The following is an 18,096-nucleotide window of genomic DNA, read 5'->3' on the forward strand; positions in this document are numbered from 1 at the left end:
AATGAAGACGAATCGTTTTCATCTGCCTATAGAAACAAAGACACACGTCAGCTTTTTCACTTTGTTGGCTTCACGTCATGCGTTGACATTTCTTCATCGTTGAGGTCTCAATTAGAGTCTTATCACCAAAGAAGGAAAGATAAGATTGAAATCCTATAAGAAAAAATGTAATTTTTTATAGTTTAATTCTGAGAAAAGTTGTTAATTTTTTAAATTTAAAGGATAAATAAGTAATATTTTATTATTTTTAATACATTATTAAATAAATAATAATTTTGTTGGTAGAACTTAATTAGTTTTATTAATTTTAATTATCTATGAATATATATTTAAAATTTTTAAAATTAGTACTTTGGGTGGGAAGAAGCCGTTTGCCCTTCTTACAGACATGCTTCATTGTTGATTTTTTAGGTTTACAATTTTTATTTTTCCTTTCCACTGACTTCCCGTCGAGTCTTCTAACCAAGCCATCTCGTATCTCGGCGAACCCGGTCACTGGCAGTTTCGGCGAGCAGTTGTTCTTCATTTTGGGAAGTATTATCTCAAAGATCTAAGTGAGCCATCTGCGCTTGCGGTATCTTCAATTGCTGTAAGCAGATTCTTTTCATTTCTGGCTGTAGTTTGAGGCCTTTTACACTTTCCTTTGAATCGCAGGACTGTGCTTAAATTCCTTTTCATTGAATCAGAATTTGCACTCTCTTGTCATTGAACATTCTTACTCATAAATTTGGGATCCGGCAGTTTGTTTCAATTAATATAGTTTGATCGTATTGTTCTTCAATTATGTTGCAGGCTTTTATTTGCTCTGTTGCTCTCTTGGTTTTTGTACTTGCTGTGTTCTTTGGAGCAAATGTCTGAGTTTTTTGGTTCAACCATGAACGGATAGGTGCATAGCATAGCAGACTAATGTGGTATGATCAAGGCCTTTCTAAATTATAAGTTGCAGAATTCCTGTAACAATATTCTCAGTTGTTTTACTGAAAAATTTTGAATTTTTTGGTGTTATTATGAAACAACATAGGCCAAAGCTAGGAACAAATGCACTTAGCACATAGCAATGCAATGAACACTCACTTTGAGTACCCAATACGGAACTCAGATGATATGTCATCGTGTAATTGATTGTTATGTGATGGGTGTTCCCCAAATGATGTACTTATATTTTCTTTGTTTGAGATCAACAATCCTTTTGTCAAATTTAATGAGAGATAACAATTTACAGAAAAAATCCTAATACCTACAACACATCATAAGTACAACATTTTGGGAACACTGGTTACTCTCTGTAAATAAATACTTTTATCATAATCAACATCTTGTTTAGCATTCCATTGCATGAGTTCACAAGATCTTTAGACTTCCTCATGTGGTGCTGCACCCGTGCCTCCCAGTCTCCTTTTTAGATGCCATAAATAATTGTTTTTCTTTTTTGAAGAATTATAAATAATAAATTCAAGTAATTATTCTAGCAGAAGTAGCACTCATGAAATATCAACAGGTAGATTCAGTACTACTTGGAAAATTTTAGGAAAAAGTTAAAAGAATAAAACTACATGTAATGAGCTGGGAAGCATGGAAATGCGCTTTGGGGTGTGTTTTTGCATTTCCAAAACATTTTTGTTTCCAAAATGCCTCAAAATTGGTATGAAATATTTTGGGGGCATTTGAGAATTTTTGAAAATTTTCAAAAAGTGTCTCTTTTAAAAAAAAAAATTGTGAAATCAAATAAAAATTAATTTCACACATCTTTTGTGTTTTCTAACCCTAATTGTCCCTAAATCTCATACTGTTATGCTCTTCTGCATGTTACTCATTTCCTCTCCTTGTTATGTAGATGGGTGTGTATTGTTGCTTTATTCTTTAATATTTGCATGTGCTTACACAAGAAAAATTTGTAGTGTGTTTTATGATTCCATTTTATCATAATCTTCCTTTTAATTCTTTTTTTTATTATTTATTTTTATACTATTATTGTTATTGTCGTTGCTATTAGCTGCTGTAACTCTTCAAGGTTTGGAAGAAAAGCAAAATACAGATTTTTGTATTTTTGTTATAACAATTTGGTATTTATATTTAAAAAAAACCCTATTTTTTATATTTATAAGTTTTTCCACGTTTCTGTTTCTTATATTTTTTTAGAAAATGTGTTTTAACGTTTTCGTTTTTGCATTTCCGTTTCTATGTTACATAGGTAATGAGAAATGGGATTGAGAAGACAAGATAGAGATGATATGGCATCCTTCAACAACAATCTCTTTATTACACTTGAACAAAGCCCACAGTTTTCAGTGTAATAGTTAAAGAAATCTGTTGTGACCATTTCTTCTTTAGCACGTGTTCAGTTTAACACTTGAGCTTAAATAGTAAGGGTCCACATTGGTTAATTTATGATTCAAAAAGTCCACATTGTACTTAATTGAGTGTTAAACTCAATTGTTATTTTATTTTGTTCTGTTCTATATGTTTTCTAACTCTGTTTTGTGTTTTGGTTTTGTTTCTGTGTTTTTTCTTCAGACCAAACATGGTAATATGTTTCTTAATCACACTTTAGTCTGTGTTTCAAAGTGTTTGTATGGAAAATTCAATGTCCCCATATACCTGATTCAATGACCAAACATGCTCACCACACAACTTAAGACCTAATTCAATGTCAGCCATACATCTCTACTCTTCTCTAGTCAAATCCAACGGTTCTAGATAGACTGTCGCCTCTCTGGAACTCTTGTAATTAGATACACACAATGTTGTTAGGATTCCTTAATTTTAGGGATTTGAATCCTAATGTTAGAATTTCTTAACTTTAGGGATTTGAATCCCGAGTTGATTTATCCTAATTATAGCAGGAGTATTATATTTTCTTTTATTATTTCCTTTATTCGAATTTCAAGTTGACTAAGGATTAGAAATTCTATATATATGTAATGCCTTTGGCTATTTTCACAAGCAATAAAATACAATTCAAAGCCTTGTGTCAGTTTGGAGGTTGATCTTCTCAAACTGATTGAATCCCTATCTTTTTCAAATTTTTCAATTTTCCTAATGCCTCCATGGGCTTCTAACTAATTTCCATTCTCGTGAATTCTGATCTGGTTCAGGTTACAAATTCCATTACCATGTTTCCAAAACCTGTTTCAGCTCCTTCTTCTCTGGCTGCAAAGCAACAGGGGACTCTCATGTTGAGTTCTTCCTTTATTGGTTCATGGAACTTCACATCATCTTCTTGTAATCTGAATTTGAGGACATCCCACTTACAAGTGTAGTGTTTCAGCCATTTGAAGAAGTCAAGAAGGAGGTTCTTCATATTCCTGTTGCTCCTCAAGTTTCACTTGCTAGACAGAAGTTTTCCAAGGAGTGAAGCTGCTATAAATGAGTAGATCAAGTGGGCTGCTGTTCTTTTTTTAAGTCATTTTTGTAAAGGCTATCTTGTTCTCTCTTCATTTCTTCCTCACCACTTGGTTATTTATTTGTGTTTCTTGGCTCATTTTGCAGTGTTGAATATTATGTCTCTTATGTGTACCATGCCATGTACGTGTTTGCAAGAGATAATATTGCTCTCAAGGGCCTGGCCAGGTAATTATTTCAGCTCAGATTTTTTTTTCTTTAATTTGTCACCATAATTGTGTTGCACCCGGTGATGAATATATTTTTGTTGTAATCAGATTTTTCAAGGAGTCAAGTGAAGAAGAAAAAGAATATGCTGAAAAGTTGATGGAATATCAGGTTTATTTTTCCCAGTTCCTGTGTTCTTGAAGGTTTAAAGGCTTATTTGGAAATGTGAAGGCTTTTTCCATGAAGATGTGCACTACATTTTAAACAAATTCAATTTTTTAAGCTTTTGATTTTATTTTATGTTTCAGATATATTTGCCCCATTTGGACTCACCTCTGCCAAGATGATTTAGTTCTGCAAATGGCTTCTTTTTTCGTATCAGGTTTGTTCTACTGCTCATGTTACCTATTTGTGCATGAATTAGTACAATAATATTCCTCTTTGCATGATTTTCTGATACTAGCTATACGCTAGACTTTTGATTTTGTTGATGGGAAGCCAGCATGACAGACAAATTCATCTGGTCCATTGGGCAACTTTTTGACCATGGAGATTTCCCTCTTGTTTGTCTTTTGCCCAGTAAAATTACAAGAACGATGTGCTCTTAACAATACACGTGAGGTGTCATACTTGTTTCTTTATTCTTTGACATTACAATATATTTTTAGATCAGTATATGAAAATGAGTGTCTATTTCATTTGCCCACAGAGAATAGTTAATTTTTTCCGATATTTTACAACTATTATATAAAAACAGAACATTCAGATTAGGTTTTTTATTTTTTAATATTTATAAATCTTTTTTATATGATTTTTTAATATTTTTTACCGCGTATTTTGATATTATATGAGATTTTTTGAATCAATCTTAAAATATATATATATTATTTTGAATTATTGGATAATATTTTGGATAATATGAAGCAATAAAACATTTTATTTTCATTTAAGATATTTTTTCAGGTTTAATGTTAATTTTAAAAATGAGTTTTGTTTTCATGAATAAATTAAATTAAATTTAAAAAAAAAAAAAAACAGTTAAAAGTCTGAAGTGTTATGTTGGGTAGAAGCAGAAGTTAGAAAAGCTTAGCTCACGGGAAGCATACGGGAGGTGGGTAGAATGGATGGTGGGTTAGGCCGCGTTTGCAAGGTCCAAAATGACAAGGCTCAAGGCTCGATATATCAACCCAAAAAAATTATATAAATGTTTTGTCAGGAACTTGAAGAGTGCATTTGAAAATTTATTAAAACTTCAGTTATTATATTTGCACAAGTATCATACATTTTCATTTTCATCCAGATCTAAATTCTTGAAATCTTCTATTATATCATCATCAACACGATTTTGCATCTTGAACTCTGATAGCACCCAATCTTTCATGCACATAATAATTTCGACAACACTAGGATTTAGGTTTGATCTTCTTTCGTCTAATACACGTCCACCTACATTAAAAACTAATTCGGATGCTACAGCAGAAACTGGAGGCGTTAATAAATCACGTGCTATGGTGGAAAGTATAGGATAAATTTTTTGATGTTCTTTCCACCATGCAAGAATATCAAATTGAACATTCTCATTCATAATTTCATACCCATGGTCAATGTTTAAATAATTTGTAAATTCACCAAATGAAAAACTTGAACCTACTGATTGTTTACCTTTAGTGATGATAGACCAAAGACGTTGTTTACCTTTAATGGAACTTAAACTTGAACATGGTTGTGATGTATTTGTTGTGTTTCTATATTTGCCTTCGTAAATTGAATACATTTCAAGTAATAATTCTTTAACTTCTTCTATTGTTAATGCTAAGGAGATTTCTAGATTTTCTGAAATAACTTCTAACAAATTTTTTACTCCCGATAATTTTGCCCTAGGATCCAATACAACAGCTAAAGCAAACAATATAGGTATTTTTTCACAATATTTTCGAAATTTTTGTTCCATTATTTTTGCAATATGTCCAACAATTTCATGATGTCTATATTCTTTAAAAATAAAACTAATATCCATTATACAATATAAAACTAAACAAGTTGTAGGAGAATAAATACTCGAACATTGATCAATAGAGTTAACTAGAGGTTCTAAAACATTCATTAAAGAAAATCCAACATGCCAATGATACTCAGTCAATTGAGAAACCTCTTGTTTTGTATTAAAAAATTGAGTAATAGCATTTTCATAACCTTCACAAGATTTTAACATTAAATATGTGGTGTTCCAACGGGTTTTGATATCGACTTTTAATTTTCTCTTTTTTAACCCCATTTGTTTGCACAGTTTATAGTATTGTTGTAAACGTGAAGAAGATGATGAAATAAAAGCAATTGCATAGCTAATTAGAGATATTTCATTTTGAGCTAATTCTAATCCCTCTTGTGCAATTAAATTTATTATATCACACACGCATCTAATTTGAAATAATTTACCTCCATAAGGTGGATTTAGATATTGTAACATTAAATCAATAACTCTATCATTTAATGATGCATTATCAAATGTGATAGATAAAATTTTGTCATTTACTTCATAATCAGCAAAAATTTTAACTAATTCTCGATAAATTGTTACACTATTATGAGGATATTCTAAAAGACGAAATGCAATAATTTTTTTTTCTAATTGCCAATCTGAATTAATGTAATGACTAGTTACACAAACATATCCTAAATCTTTATTACAAGACATCCATATATCAGAAGTAAACGAAATAACTCCATTAAATTCACTAAGTTGATTTTTAATATTAGATTTCATCTGTTCATAATTTTGGATAATATCAGATATTAAAGTGTCTTTAGGAATTCTTTCAAAAGCAGGTTGTATACTGTTTTGTATAAACCATTCTAAAATAGTATTATCACCAAATGAAAAAGATTGATCAGTTGCGACAACATATTTAGCCATGTAATCTCTCATATTTTGTTGATTATATATGAAATTAGAATTTTCGCTCATTAAAATATTAGATGGAGTAACAGATGAATCACATACCGATGTTGACCTTGTAAAAGAAATTTGTTGTTGACCTTTCAAGTGATGCGGCACTTTTTTGCAATGATCGTGTATATGTCTACGAAGATGCCCAGTGCCACTTGTACTCACACATGATAAAGTCGAACCACAATATATGCATGTTGCACGTCGAACAATTTTGCCACCAATTATTTCTTCCGCTTGAGTGAAATGCTCCCAAACTAGAGACTTTTGCTTTCTTTTCTTTTCTGGGCCTGGCGGTGGCAAATGTGATGGTGATTGTGGTTCTTCCTTTGGTGATTTATCAATCCATCCCTTATTATCGAAATAACCAAAAGCATTAAATTTATTTGAATTTGAATCCATTTTCAAGTAAATGTGATGGAAGAATTGAGGTTTGAGAACTGAGACTCAAGAGAAAATTGAAGAAAATGAGACATGAAAATGAAAGAATTGAATAAAATGAGATGGTATTTATAGAAAAAAAAAATTAAAAATAAAAGTGTGTAGCCGTTACCCTGCGTAACGGCTACTTTTGAGCAAACTAGCCGTTTTAAACGGCCACTTTAACGGCTACTATGCTTTGTCTTTTTCGAGGGTCGGGCCGTGCTGGTCCTCGGGCCTTCCCTGAGGCCTCTACTCTTTGGAGCCTAAAACCAGAGGAAAAAATAAAAACAATCCCTGATTTAATCGAAAATAACTAGATCGAGAAACAGGCAGATAGGGGAGATGGAGAGTGGAGTGAAGAGCGCTTTGAAGTCACTTAAAGAGAGAGGCCTCGGCAACTTTCTGCGTGATCTCAAGGAAGTAGGCTTCCTGTAAGTCTCTCTTTCTATCGTTTTACAATAAATAAACACAAACCCTGAAAACTCTGAAAGAAAATCACATAAAACGACATCAATTTCGACTTTTTATGTGAAATGTTTCTGATTCGGCTCGTATTTGTGTTTGACACAGTATTTATCGCTCAAAGTGTAATTAATTGCGGGATTTGATGCTATTTGTGTGTTTCAGGAATGTGCTTTTGGATGGAAATATCTTGTAAGTCAAATTCTTTGCCAATACTCACTTGTTTTTCTGTTGATTGAAATGAAACTTAGGTCTCGAAGATTTTCATCTTGTATGCTGTCGTATTTTGTGGAAATATTGGTAAATTCCTTAGGATTAGTAGACATTTAAGTCTCTGCAAAAGAAATGTGATTGGGATTTCAATTTTCCTATTGCCATGACGGAAAATTTAGACATTCTTAGATTGGGCTTCAACAAGCATCGGTTAACAATGGCCTGACAGGTGGTTTTGCAAATTTAAGAGAAAAATGATTAAAGAAATCGTAATTTCTTTTGTTGGAAATATGGAGGAGGCTGAACTATCATCTATTATTGTAACTACTGCATCTAATTTGTTGTATCTGATTGTGAATTTCTTGTTATGAAGATATGACATTTCCTTTTGTTATAAGGATATGGCGTAATATTCATTATCTTTGATGACTAGGTGTATGTATGTTAGTATGTATATTGAAATAAAAATATTCGGTAACAGGAGTTTTTATTATTTTATTTTGATGATACATTAATAATTCTAACTGTATAACTTTTTGTTTATGTTAACAACCTTTAAATTGACGGTAGGGCTTTGGCTTTGTTCTTTGAGTTTATTGCAGGGTGTATCCATGCTTCTGATTTTATGAATAGATGGCCTTGTTGGTGCTGCATAATGTATTATAAGTTCATTGCTCCTCGGTTTGATGGGTTTCCAAGCCCATATGTAGTGTGATTACTTAAAATTTATGAAGCTAGTCAACAATTCCACCTTGTTTGTTTTCTGGGTTGCTATTTTTAGAGCAGTGTGCATCACTTACTGCATTTTTTGGAGCTGCAGAAATCACTTTGTAATTTGGAACTTTAAGATGCTTTATAATTAAGTGATGTCACAGTTATAGGGGAGTAATATGCATGTTATAGGACTGAGCATGTAAACAATGATATTTAATAATTTATTTAAAATTTTAATGCGATAATTTATGACTGTATTTAAAATCAAAGGAAGCTGTGGAAGGACACCAGTGTTGTCTTTTTGGATGCTCTATATTTTCAGCATTGATAAGCTCTCTTAGTTTCTACTTGTAGTCTTGCTTGAAGTTCAGCACTACGATAAGGAAACTTGCTCTTTCTTTACCAATATGTTAGACTGAAAATTGAGGAGAAACCATCATAATTAAGATCATTGCATGCAACTTTTCATGATTTGCATATCCAATCCAAACTGCACATTATTGCTTCTGATTCATTTGCGTTTTTATCTTTTTAATATTGATATATACAGTCAATGGTGATAGAAAGCCTTGGGTTTATCTTTAAAGTGTTTTGTCCTTTCTATTTTTATGATGTGCATATGTGCACAGTTCTTCTCCCATTGCCTAATGTGTCTAAGATTGATCTGTGTGTGCTCTTGTTTACCTTTTGTGAAATATCCATGTTAACCTTGCCAATTTTTGTTAAAAAGGCCTTTGGGATGGATGTGATAGGCAGTCTCTGATGTGACAAATTTAAAGCAAAGTGAACATTCTGTTGTGCATCATGTGGTGATATATTCTTGCGTCTTATCTTAGTTTCTTATATGTGGTCTACAAATTTTATTAATTTTTGTCTGTGTGATTCATTTCTTGATATATTTGTATCTATGATATTTTATTTCAATGTTACTGTTTGCATCTTTCATCAGCTTTTATGTTTGACTGATTCAGGCAGACCAAAATCCACAACATAGGGGCAACGCTTGTTGGCATTGATAAATTTGGTAATAAGTATTATGAGAAGTATGGAGACACTCAATATGGTTAGTGTTTCTTTTTCCTTTCCCTTTGATGAATTATGCCATAATTGAACTAGCAATGGTAATTACAAATATAAGAAAATTTGTTCATCTGAATGAATGTTTACACCATTGGTATCTTTCTTTATTTGTGCATTGCTATTGATTTTTAAATCATGCAGATATGCTTATTTTTCTGCATGAAATCGATGGGTTATTAAACAAAACTTGCATTTTAAGCATCTTATCATTTATTGTCACAATCAAGTAAAGGGGCAACGCTTGTTGGCGTTGATAAATTTGATATTAAGTATTATGAGAAGTACAGAGACGTTCAATGTGGTTAGTGTTTCTTTTTCCTCTCCCTTTGATGAATTATGCCATAATTGAACTACCAATGGTAATTAAAAATCTAAGAAAATTTGTTCATCTGAATGAATGTTTACACCATTTGTATCTTTCTTTATTTGTGCATTGCTACAGATTTTTAAATCATGCAGATATGTTTATTTTACTACATGAAATTGATAGACTATTAAAAAAGAGTAGTGCTATGTGCGTAAACAAGGACGTCTCATCATTTAATTGAACAGTTAAAAATTAAAAATAAAACAACACCCATCATATGATGACACATCATTGTTTGTGTACATAACATTATTGTTAAAAAAAAGACTTGCATTTTAAGCATCTTATCATTTGTTGTCACATTGAATAATATTAAGGAGAAAAAGAAATCATGAGAGGTTTTTTATTTTCAATTGACATATTAATTTTCTAAATACAGACAAGGGATTCAAAACACCTTAAATATAAAATGTGTTTTAGTTGGAATTTTCATAAAATAGTGTTCAAATAAAATATGTATTGTAGTTCCAAATATGAAAACAATCAAGAACTGTCTATTTTGTATGTGAGCTTCTGTCCAAAATATTTTCTAGTTTCTAAAATTGTATCTAGATCATGAACCAAATATCGTCTTAGTTTTTTCTCTTTTTTATTTTTATTTTTATTTTTATGCTTTCTATGAGGAAGTTTTAATAATTAAAATAAACCTTAATCAATGATAGGAGGACATGTGGCAACACTACGTTTGCAACCTAAAACACATAAGACGAAGCCTTTTTCCCAATAGTAAGATGGTTCATTCTCCTGAAACAAGTTATTCTTGCTACATTATAACAGAAGGTCTCCTCTCTTTATGGTCATTGTAGAGCCATTTTCAAGAATGACTGTTTTGTGATTCATGGATATGCTGATGTAGGAAGAATAGGATAGATTTTTATTCTTGTAATTTGTCTTATTTATGTTAGGGATTGATTTGTCAAAGTTGCCATAGGGTTTTATTTAGTTTTGAGTAGTTTTGGACTCCATCTTGTATTTGATTAGGGTAAGATTTCTATTTCATAAGCCTATAAGTAATGACTTATGTTATAAGTGTAAACTCTGCTTGATATATGTTGCGTACCTGTTCAGGCTGCAATCTCCCCTGCTCAAGTTACAATCCCTCCTAGCAAAATAGGTGGAAAGAATTGGAATCTGCAGCATTCATAACCTCAATATCCAACATTCAGTCTGTATACTATGAACTCGAATCAAATAAAATAGAAAGAGCAGTCCATCCCATTCATTCATTAACCCTGGCAAGTGTTTACACCAGGTGCTTTACACTTAATTTGGAGCAAAACAAACTAAAAGGAAGTGGACACTATCAAAGGAAGTGGACACTAACAGTTCTGGAATTCGAGAGCCAGACCTCTCCTACTTCACTAACAAACATCAGTACATTCTTTCAGAAAACAAAAGCCGACCTCTCTCCTTTTCCTGCTGCCATATAAATGATGAATTTCCCTAACAGAATCCTCCCCCTCTGCCCACTCAAAAGCTGCCATGTGTTCCCACTGAATGGCCCGGATCATTCTGTTTCAGATCAGCTTCTTTAATCCCCAGATTGCCCTCCATCCTGTTAATCCTTGAATCCTCAGCTGAGAGCTTCTTTCTTCCTTCCTTCTTTGGGCCAGTTTCCTCTTTGCTCTTCTTGGGCCTACGAAAATACACTTTGGTAATTAGGCCTCTATCAATATATAAATAAACATGAGTATTACCTACAAATAATCTATTTATCTCTTTTTTCTTCAGATTATTTTCCCTTTTCAGTTCTTTTGGGGCTCTCTCTTTTCTCCTTAATTATATTCTTTTATCTTCTTTCTCTTGTTCCATATCTTCTTGATTTGTATACTTTTTATATTTTATACTCCATCACATGAACTCTGTCACATCCCACATTGTTAGCCAATGAATACTAAAGTTGGTTTGCCACTAGAGTGGGCTCACGACCTAATGTTATGGTGTAACAAAACCGTATGAAAGCATTGTTCTTAAGGTAGGGAGTTAGACACATTTGGCATCTCTGGTGAATTAGAGCTTTAGCAGTGGCTAGTTTATAAGTTTTGGGTCCTTTCAACTAAGTAGATGCATTTTAGATGATATGACATTTGTATAAAATTTAAAAGCAATTCTATGAAGGTAAAAAATGCATATGTGAAGTCTAAATTGGACAACACTTAATTGGTTGCGTCTGTGCTATTACATAGTATCAATGAATATATAACCTTTTATTTGCATATGATACAATAATTAATAAGATTGCTATATCCTATTGACCTTTCAAAGTAGTTGTGTTGATTTAATTGAGTTGCTAAATAATGCACCGTGTGAAGGTGAAGGGTTATATTTTTTAAAGAACTTTTCTCCAATGAAATGGATTTCTATGTGTTATGTAGACATAGTTGTAGTATATGTTATTGAGATGATCTTGGTTTTTTTAATTTTACAGTCTTTTACACATGTTAATTATTGGTATCATGCCCTGTATTTTGTTAAATCAAATGTGGACAGCTGTCTCTTTATTGATATTCTTCTTATTCTTGGGGTTGTTTGAACAAAAGAGCAGTACTATTTCCTGAGGAGACTTCATTGTATTTTAACTTCATTTTCTTTTCTCTTCAGAAAATTTGTTGAAAGCTCTTGTTGTTGGTTATCAACTTAATGAATTTAAAAAATGGGCATTTGTTTTTAGAATTTTAAATATTATTATCCTTCTTGATTAATCAATAATAAAGGTTTATCATTTTCTCAAATATAAAATTGGCTGAACCCCAGCTTGGACTGGTTTAGCATATATGAACCAACCTAAGCAGTGATTCTTTTTTGTGCCATTTTTTGCTTTTCATATTAGATAATTCATTGTCCTTCCCTGAGGTTTGATCAAAATACAAGTGGATTTGAAATTTCAAATTTCTATATCATGTGTGAAAAATGTAGGGGCGGTTATCACACCCTTTAGGAGCCAATCTGAGCATGACAAGGTTGTCATCGCCTGCATATGCATCTTTTGCATTCTGAACTTGCTCTTGCTCTTCTCCAGGAAGACACAGGTGGGTCGAATATGCAGAGAAGAATCGCTACAATGCATCTCAGGTGCCACCAGAATGGCACGGTTGGCTCCACCACATAACTGATCGCACAGGAGATGAGGCAAGTCCTGGTTCAACTATTTATTTAATTATACCATAAAGCTTAAATTTATATTGAAAATGCATTCCTTGCAGCTTCTGATTCTGAAACCAACTAAATATGGTGTTGAGCACCGGGAAAACTTAACTGGACAGGGTGAGGATTACATCTACCATTCCAAAGGACATGCCCTCAACCCTGGGCAGAGGGACTGGTCCAGGTACCAATCCTGGCAACCTACCAAGACCCAGTAATTTACTTTCTGTGCTGGTGCAAATTCTCTATTATTACACGTCATTTCCATGAATAATACATTTTGTACTTGTTTGAAGCAGTAGATTTTGCACATGTTTACCACAAAAAAGTTGTGGCCCCTACCAACTTCATAGCTAGGCCACTTTCAAATATTATGAAATGACATTGTCATGTCTTCCTTATCTTCAATGAGGAGAAGTCATCAACTTCCACATTTTTCTCTCCTATTTTCTTTTTCTTAGATGTTAAGCAAAAGGGACACATTATGGTAAAACAAATTTTATATATTATTTCATATAGAAATATGCAGTTATCTTTAATAGGCAAGTATTGAGTATTACTATACGTAACAGATAGTAAAAAATGACATATTATAATATAATCGGATTATTTAATAATTTATTTTATATTTAATTTAAAATTATCTCATCACATAATTATGTTAATTTGTTAGTTTATGAAATATTATTTTTTAAATTAGGTTTTGAGGATTGTGCTTGAGCTCCTTTTGATTAAAAATAAAGAATTTTATAAAAAAAAATTAATTATATATATCTAAAGAATATTTTAAAATTAATTCAAAACTAATTTAGTTACAATAAATACAAGCCTAAAGTAGCAAAGTTTAGAATGTGAATAAAAAGAATTAACTTAATACATGAAATCTGAATGAAATGTACAAACTTCTACAATTTTCTTGGGAACAAAAAGAAAATAAACGCACAAATAAATAGCTAATAATTTAATATTTAATATAATAAAATTATAAAATTCTTCTCAAAAGATTAATCAAGTAAGTTAAGTTGTACCCATCATTTCTATTCGTGCGGGTTTTTGGTTTAGAATTATCAAAAATTATTATCTTCAATTTAAGTGATTATATTAATTTTGTTACAATTATATTATTATTTAAGTTTTTTAATAAAAATATTTTATATTAATATATCAAATACTATAAAAAATATTTTAAAATAATTATATCTAATAATTATTAGTATATTCAAATAAAATAATATCTTATCAACAAATGATTAGCACTGGGTTCAATACTAAAGCTATAATCATTAGACAAATAAGAATTTATTATATTGAAATGTCATTAAAAATTATTTGAATATTTATTTTCATATTTAAAACAAATATTATTAAATTGAAAATATTTATTATTAAAATATTACCTGATAAATATATTTAATATATATAATTTAATTATGTAATATTTGTTTTTAAATTTGAATTAAATATCAATTGGATGAAAATTCGATTTAATTCTATGCTGGTCGGACATTTAATTATATATAATATTAAAATAATATTTAAAATATTTTTTGTACAATTAATTATTAAAGTTAACGTGTTGAGTTGGAATCTAACAAAACTTTTTTATATTTCTTTTATAAATACTAAAGATAATTAAATTAAAGAAAAGTAACGGCGTGAAGGCTGAGACTAGTTTGCTATAAAAAATTGTTTTTTATGTTTACGTTACTATCTGGATTTAACCAAAACAAACGGTTGGTCAAAATAGGCTTTGGGCAAGCCTGAACCGGTTTGCCCTTGCTCCTAGTTGGACTATTTTCCCCATTTAAGTTTCAATATGAAAATAAATAAATATATATGTAATATTTAAAAAACTTAAAATCTTATATTTGGATCAATCACCTTTAAATTTTTTTATTAAAATTAAAGATAAAATCATTATTTTATTAATAATATTTAAAAATATATAATTTTATCTTTTTTTTTCTCTTGAATATTAAAAATTTATATTTAAACTCAATCTCAATTTTGAAAAATAATTTTTTGCCCCCCAAATATCTAAGGTTTGTTGTAAAGTCTAGTGATGGCAATGGCAACAATGACTACCACCATCTTCACATTTAGCCTGATAAGAGGAGCAAAACGACTAATGATGTTGATAGAGACGAATTGACGAAGAAGAGACAGAGATGAATTTGTCTCGTGTCTCCAATCGTTTCCATTGATGAAAAGATGGAGATGAGACAGATTTGTCTCTATCTCTTCTTCGTCAACATATACGTTCTTTATTTCCATCAATATCATTAGTCGTTGACTGTTTTCTTTTTCTGCCGAGCTAAAGGTGGAGACATTGGTGACCACTATTGCCATCACTACAATTTGCAATGGATTTGGAAGAAAAAATTTTACTTTTCAAAGTTAAAACTAGTGTGAATTGCGAGTTTCCAAAATTTGAGGGAAAAATTAGATTAAATTATTATTTTTTAATATTATTAGAAAAATAATAATTTTACTTTTAATCTTAATATAAAATTTTATTGACAACTGGTTTATGAACAAAGTTTTGCCGTTTTAATCTTAACATAAACTTATACTATTTGTATAAGTTTAGCAACACATCAAAATTTTGAATAGAAATAAGACCTTTGGCCTTTGTTCCATTAGTTAAACCACTCCATTAATAGACTAACCCTTTAATAGGGTAGAAGACTAGTTTTAAGATTAAAAAATTTGATATATATTTATATAATAAAATTCTAAACATATATTTATATATATATAAATAATATAATATTATAAAATTAAATAAATTTTATTATAAATAAAATAATATTTAATTATATAATAATTTATTATTTATATATTTAATTGTATAATAAAAAAAGGCCAAAGAACTATTTCCCACCCAAGGTAGCAGCATTCCCAGTTTTTCCCCTTTAACTTTGATAATCCCAAACATCTACCCATGAACAATTAAAATTAACGGAACCCTAAACCTTTGAAATTTTATCTCTTTTTATCCTTCTAAACTTTAAAAACTAAAAGTTTCCCTCAGCCTAAGTTTTAAAAAATGACAGTTTCACCCTAAGGTTTCGTTTTGAAATCTTCGACTTCATTGTTGGTGACCTCTCCCTTCTAAAACATCCTCTCTCTCCGACGGTCTCTCTCCTTCCATTTGAACTCTCGATCGACATCAGAGAAGCGGTAAAAGATGAAGTTTCGTCTTCGTCTGGAAGGACGAAGAACTTCGTCTTCTCTAACGAAGCTCTTCGTCTTCTACCGTTTCTCTAATATTGATCGAACATCTAAATGGGTGGGGAGAGACCGTTGGAGGGAGAGGATGCTTCGGGAGGGAGAGACTGCCAGTAATGGAGCCAGAGATGATGCCAAAGATTTTAAAATGAAACCCTAAGGTGAAATTGCTATTTTTTAAAACTTAGGTTAAAGGAAACTTTTAATTTTTAAAATTTAAAGAACAAAAAAAGATTATATTTTAATTTAATTTTAATATTATAGAAAAAATAATGATTTTATCTTTATTATTATTAATTTTAATTGTTTATAAATGAGTGTTTGAGATTATTAAAATTAAAAAAAAATTTGAGATTGTCACACACCTTAGGTGGGACATAGTTCTTTGACCTAAAAAAAAATTATAAACATAAGATTACCCATATTTGTGTGATAAGAAAAACTTTTTCCCGTACAGTTATGATCCAAGAACGATCTGTAATAATGGACAGGCATGAATAATTAGTAAGACAAGGACGAAAGACGTGTACGAATGTTTAGTTTGGATTATTATTATAAAAATGACAAATCGATCGATGGTGAAATCAGAGGTGCTTTCGACCGCTTACAATTTAGTGATGCAAGAGATGACATGCGCCTCTTTTCACCACCTCGTATTCCCTGGGGTCCTCCTTCTTCACTCTTTGTATATATAGTTTTCAATATTACTTTATTTATAATAAATTGTTATTTATAAGTATTAATAGAATTAGTTAATATTATAAATTAAAAATAAAAATAAATTAATTAATTATATAAAGATATATCAAATATAAATATATTTATTAGGATGTATAAGTTTAATATTTGATTATTTTATCTGAAAAATCAATTTTAAATTGAATAAAATTTGAGATTTGAATTGATTTGAACAAAATTATTAACCCATTGAGTTATCGGAACTAGACTTAACAAGAATTTTTTTCAGATATGAACTTGAACAAATTATTAATAAAATCATGAATATTTATTTTAGGTGTATAAATATATATATATATATATTTATATATTATTATATAATTAAATAATTTTAAATTAAAAATAAAATAATATCTAATTATATGATAATATATATGAGTGTGTATACATAAAATATTGCTCACAAACTATACCTGATTTTATAAGTCCATTTGATTGACCTCACTAATAAAGGTTAATACATATAATATGACTTTATAATTTTTTATCTACACTGAAATTTTAGATTATTATATAAAAATAAAAACCCAAACTGTCACTCATACGTCCATTATTGTTAATTTTTTTTATTATAGATAAAGATAAAATTGTATTTTACTTTTGCCTTTGATAAAAAAATTTAATAGTAATTGAGATATAAATAAATGTTTAAGTTTTTTAACTATCATAAATGTATTTTTATAAACAGGGTAAAACTTGGATACGAAATTCTGTTTTACCCTTTTATTATATAAAAACATTCACAATTAGGTTTTTCTAAATATTTATAAATCCTTTTTTATATTTTTAAGTGATTAATACCTTTTACTGTTATTTGTGATATTTTATATGAGATTTTTTTTTTGATAATTATAGTAAGTTATTTAACCCTATTCAAATCATTTAACTTAATTATTTTTCGAGGGATGAATGAAATTAAAATATTATTAAAATAATTCAATTTAATATTAATCTAAAAAATTCAATTTAGTTTTCATCAAACCTTATTTCTAAAAATAAAAAATAAAAAATAAAAAATGAAAGTCTAAAGTAGTGAAGTTGGGTAGGCAGCAAGGTTTGAAATTTAGGTCAAGAAGCACGAGCCCAGGTGGGCAACGTGGGGGTTATGTTTTCCTTTTTCTTTTTCTTTTAAATAAATAATACTACTATTTTTATTCGGAAATAACTTTAAAAAATCTTACTTTTGATATATATATCTTGTACGTACCTTTGAGTGTTTAAAATTATT

The 18,096-nt window shown here is 30.0% G+C and overlaps 1 protein-coding gene and 1 long non-coding RNA gene across 14 annotated transcripts; both read left to right on the top strand.

The window, feature by feature from the left end:
• Window positions 1-360: 360 nt before the first annotated feature.
• LOC123198127 lies at window positions 361-4,257 on the top strand. 12 transcript variants are annotated; one of them, XR_006497977.1, is made up of 7 exons: window positions 361-589; window positions 793-911; window positions 2,192-3,379; window positions 3,490-3,570; window positions 3,660-3,752; window positions 3,858-3,931; window positions 4,024-4,257. It is a non-coding gene; the product is annotated as an uncharacterized LOC123198127 (long non-coding RNA). The 12 variants fall into 12 exon arrangements; XR_006497972.1 differs by having other exon boundaries at window positions 3,660-3,720; XR_006497969.1 differs by having other exon boundaries at window positions 3,660-3,931.
• Window positions 4,258-7,125: 2,868 nt separating this feature from the next.
• On the top strand, window positions 7,126-13,332 carry LOC123209323 (probable NADH dehydrogenase [ubiquinone] 1 alpha subcomplex subunit 12). Of its 2 annotated transcripts, none has more exons than XM_044627305.1 (5): window positions 7,126-7,350; window positions 7,547-7,573; window positions 9,280-9,371; window positions 12,775-12,884; window positions 12,959-13,332. In XM_044627305.1, exons 1-5 carry the CDS (start codon window positions 7,262-7,264, stop codon window positions 13,115-13,117), a joined length of 477 nt encoding a protein of 158 aa, XP_044483240.1. In that variant the 5' UTR covers window positions 7,126-7,261; the 3' UTR covers window positions 13,118-13,332. The 2 variants fall into 2 exon arrangements, with proteins under 2 accessions (XP_044483240.1, XP_044483241.1); XM_044627306.1 differs by having other exon boundaries at window positions 7,141-7,350; window positions 12,672-12,884; window positions 12,959-13,140.
• Window positions 13,333-18,096: the final 4,764 nt, after the last annotated feature.

This window comes from Mangifera indica, chromosome 2 (genome assembly GCF_011075055.1).
Source record: "Mangifera indica cultivar Alphonso chromosome 2, CATAS_Mindica_2.1, whole genome shotgun sequence".
In the NCBI taxonomy this organism is placed as follows: domain Eukaryota; kingdom Viridiplantae; phylum Streptophyta; class Magnoliopsida; order Sapindales; family Anacardiaceae; genus Mangifera; species Mangifera indica.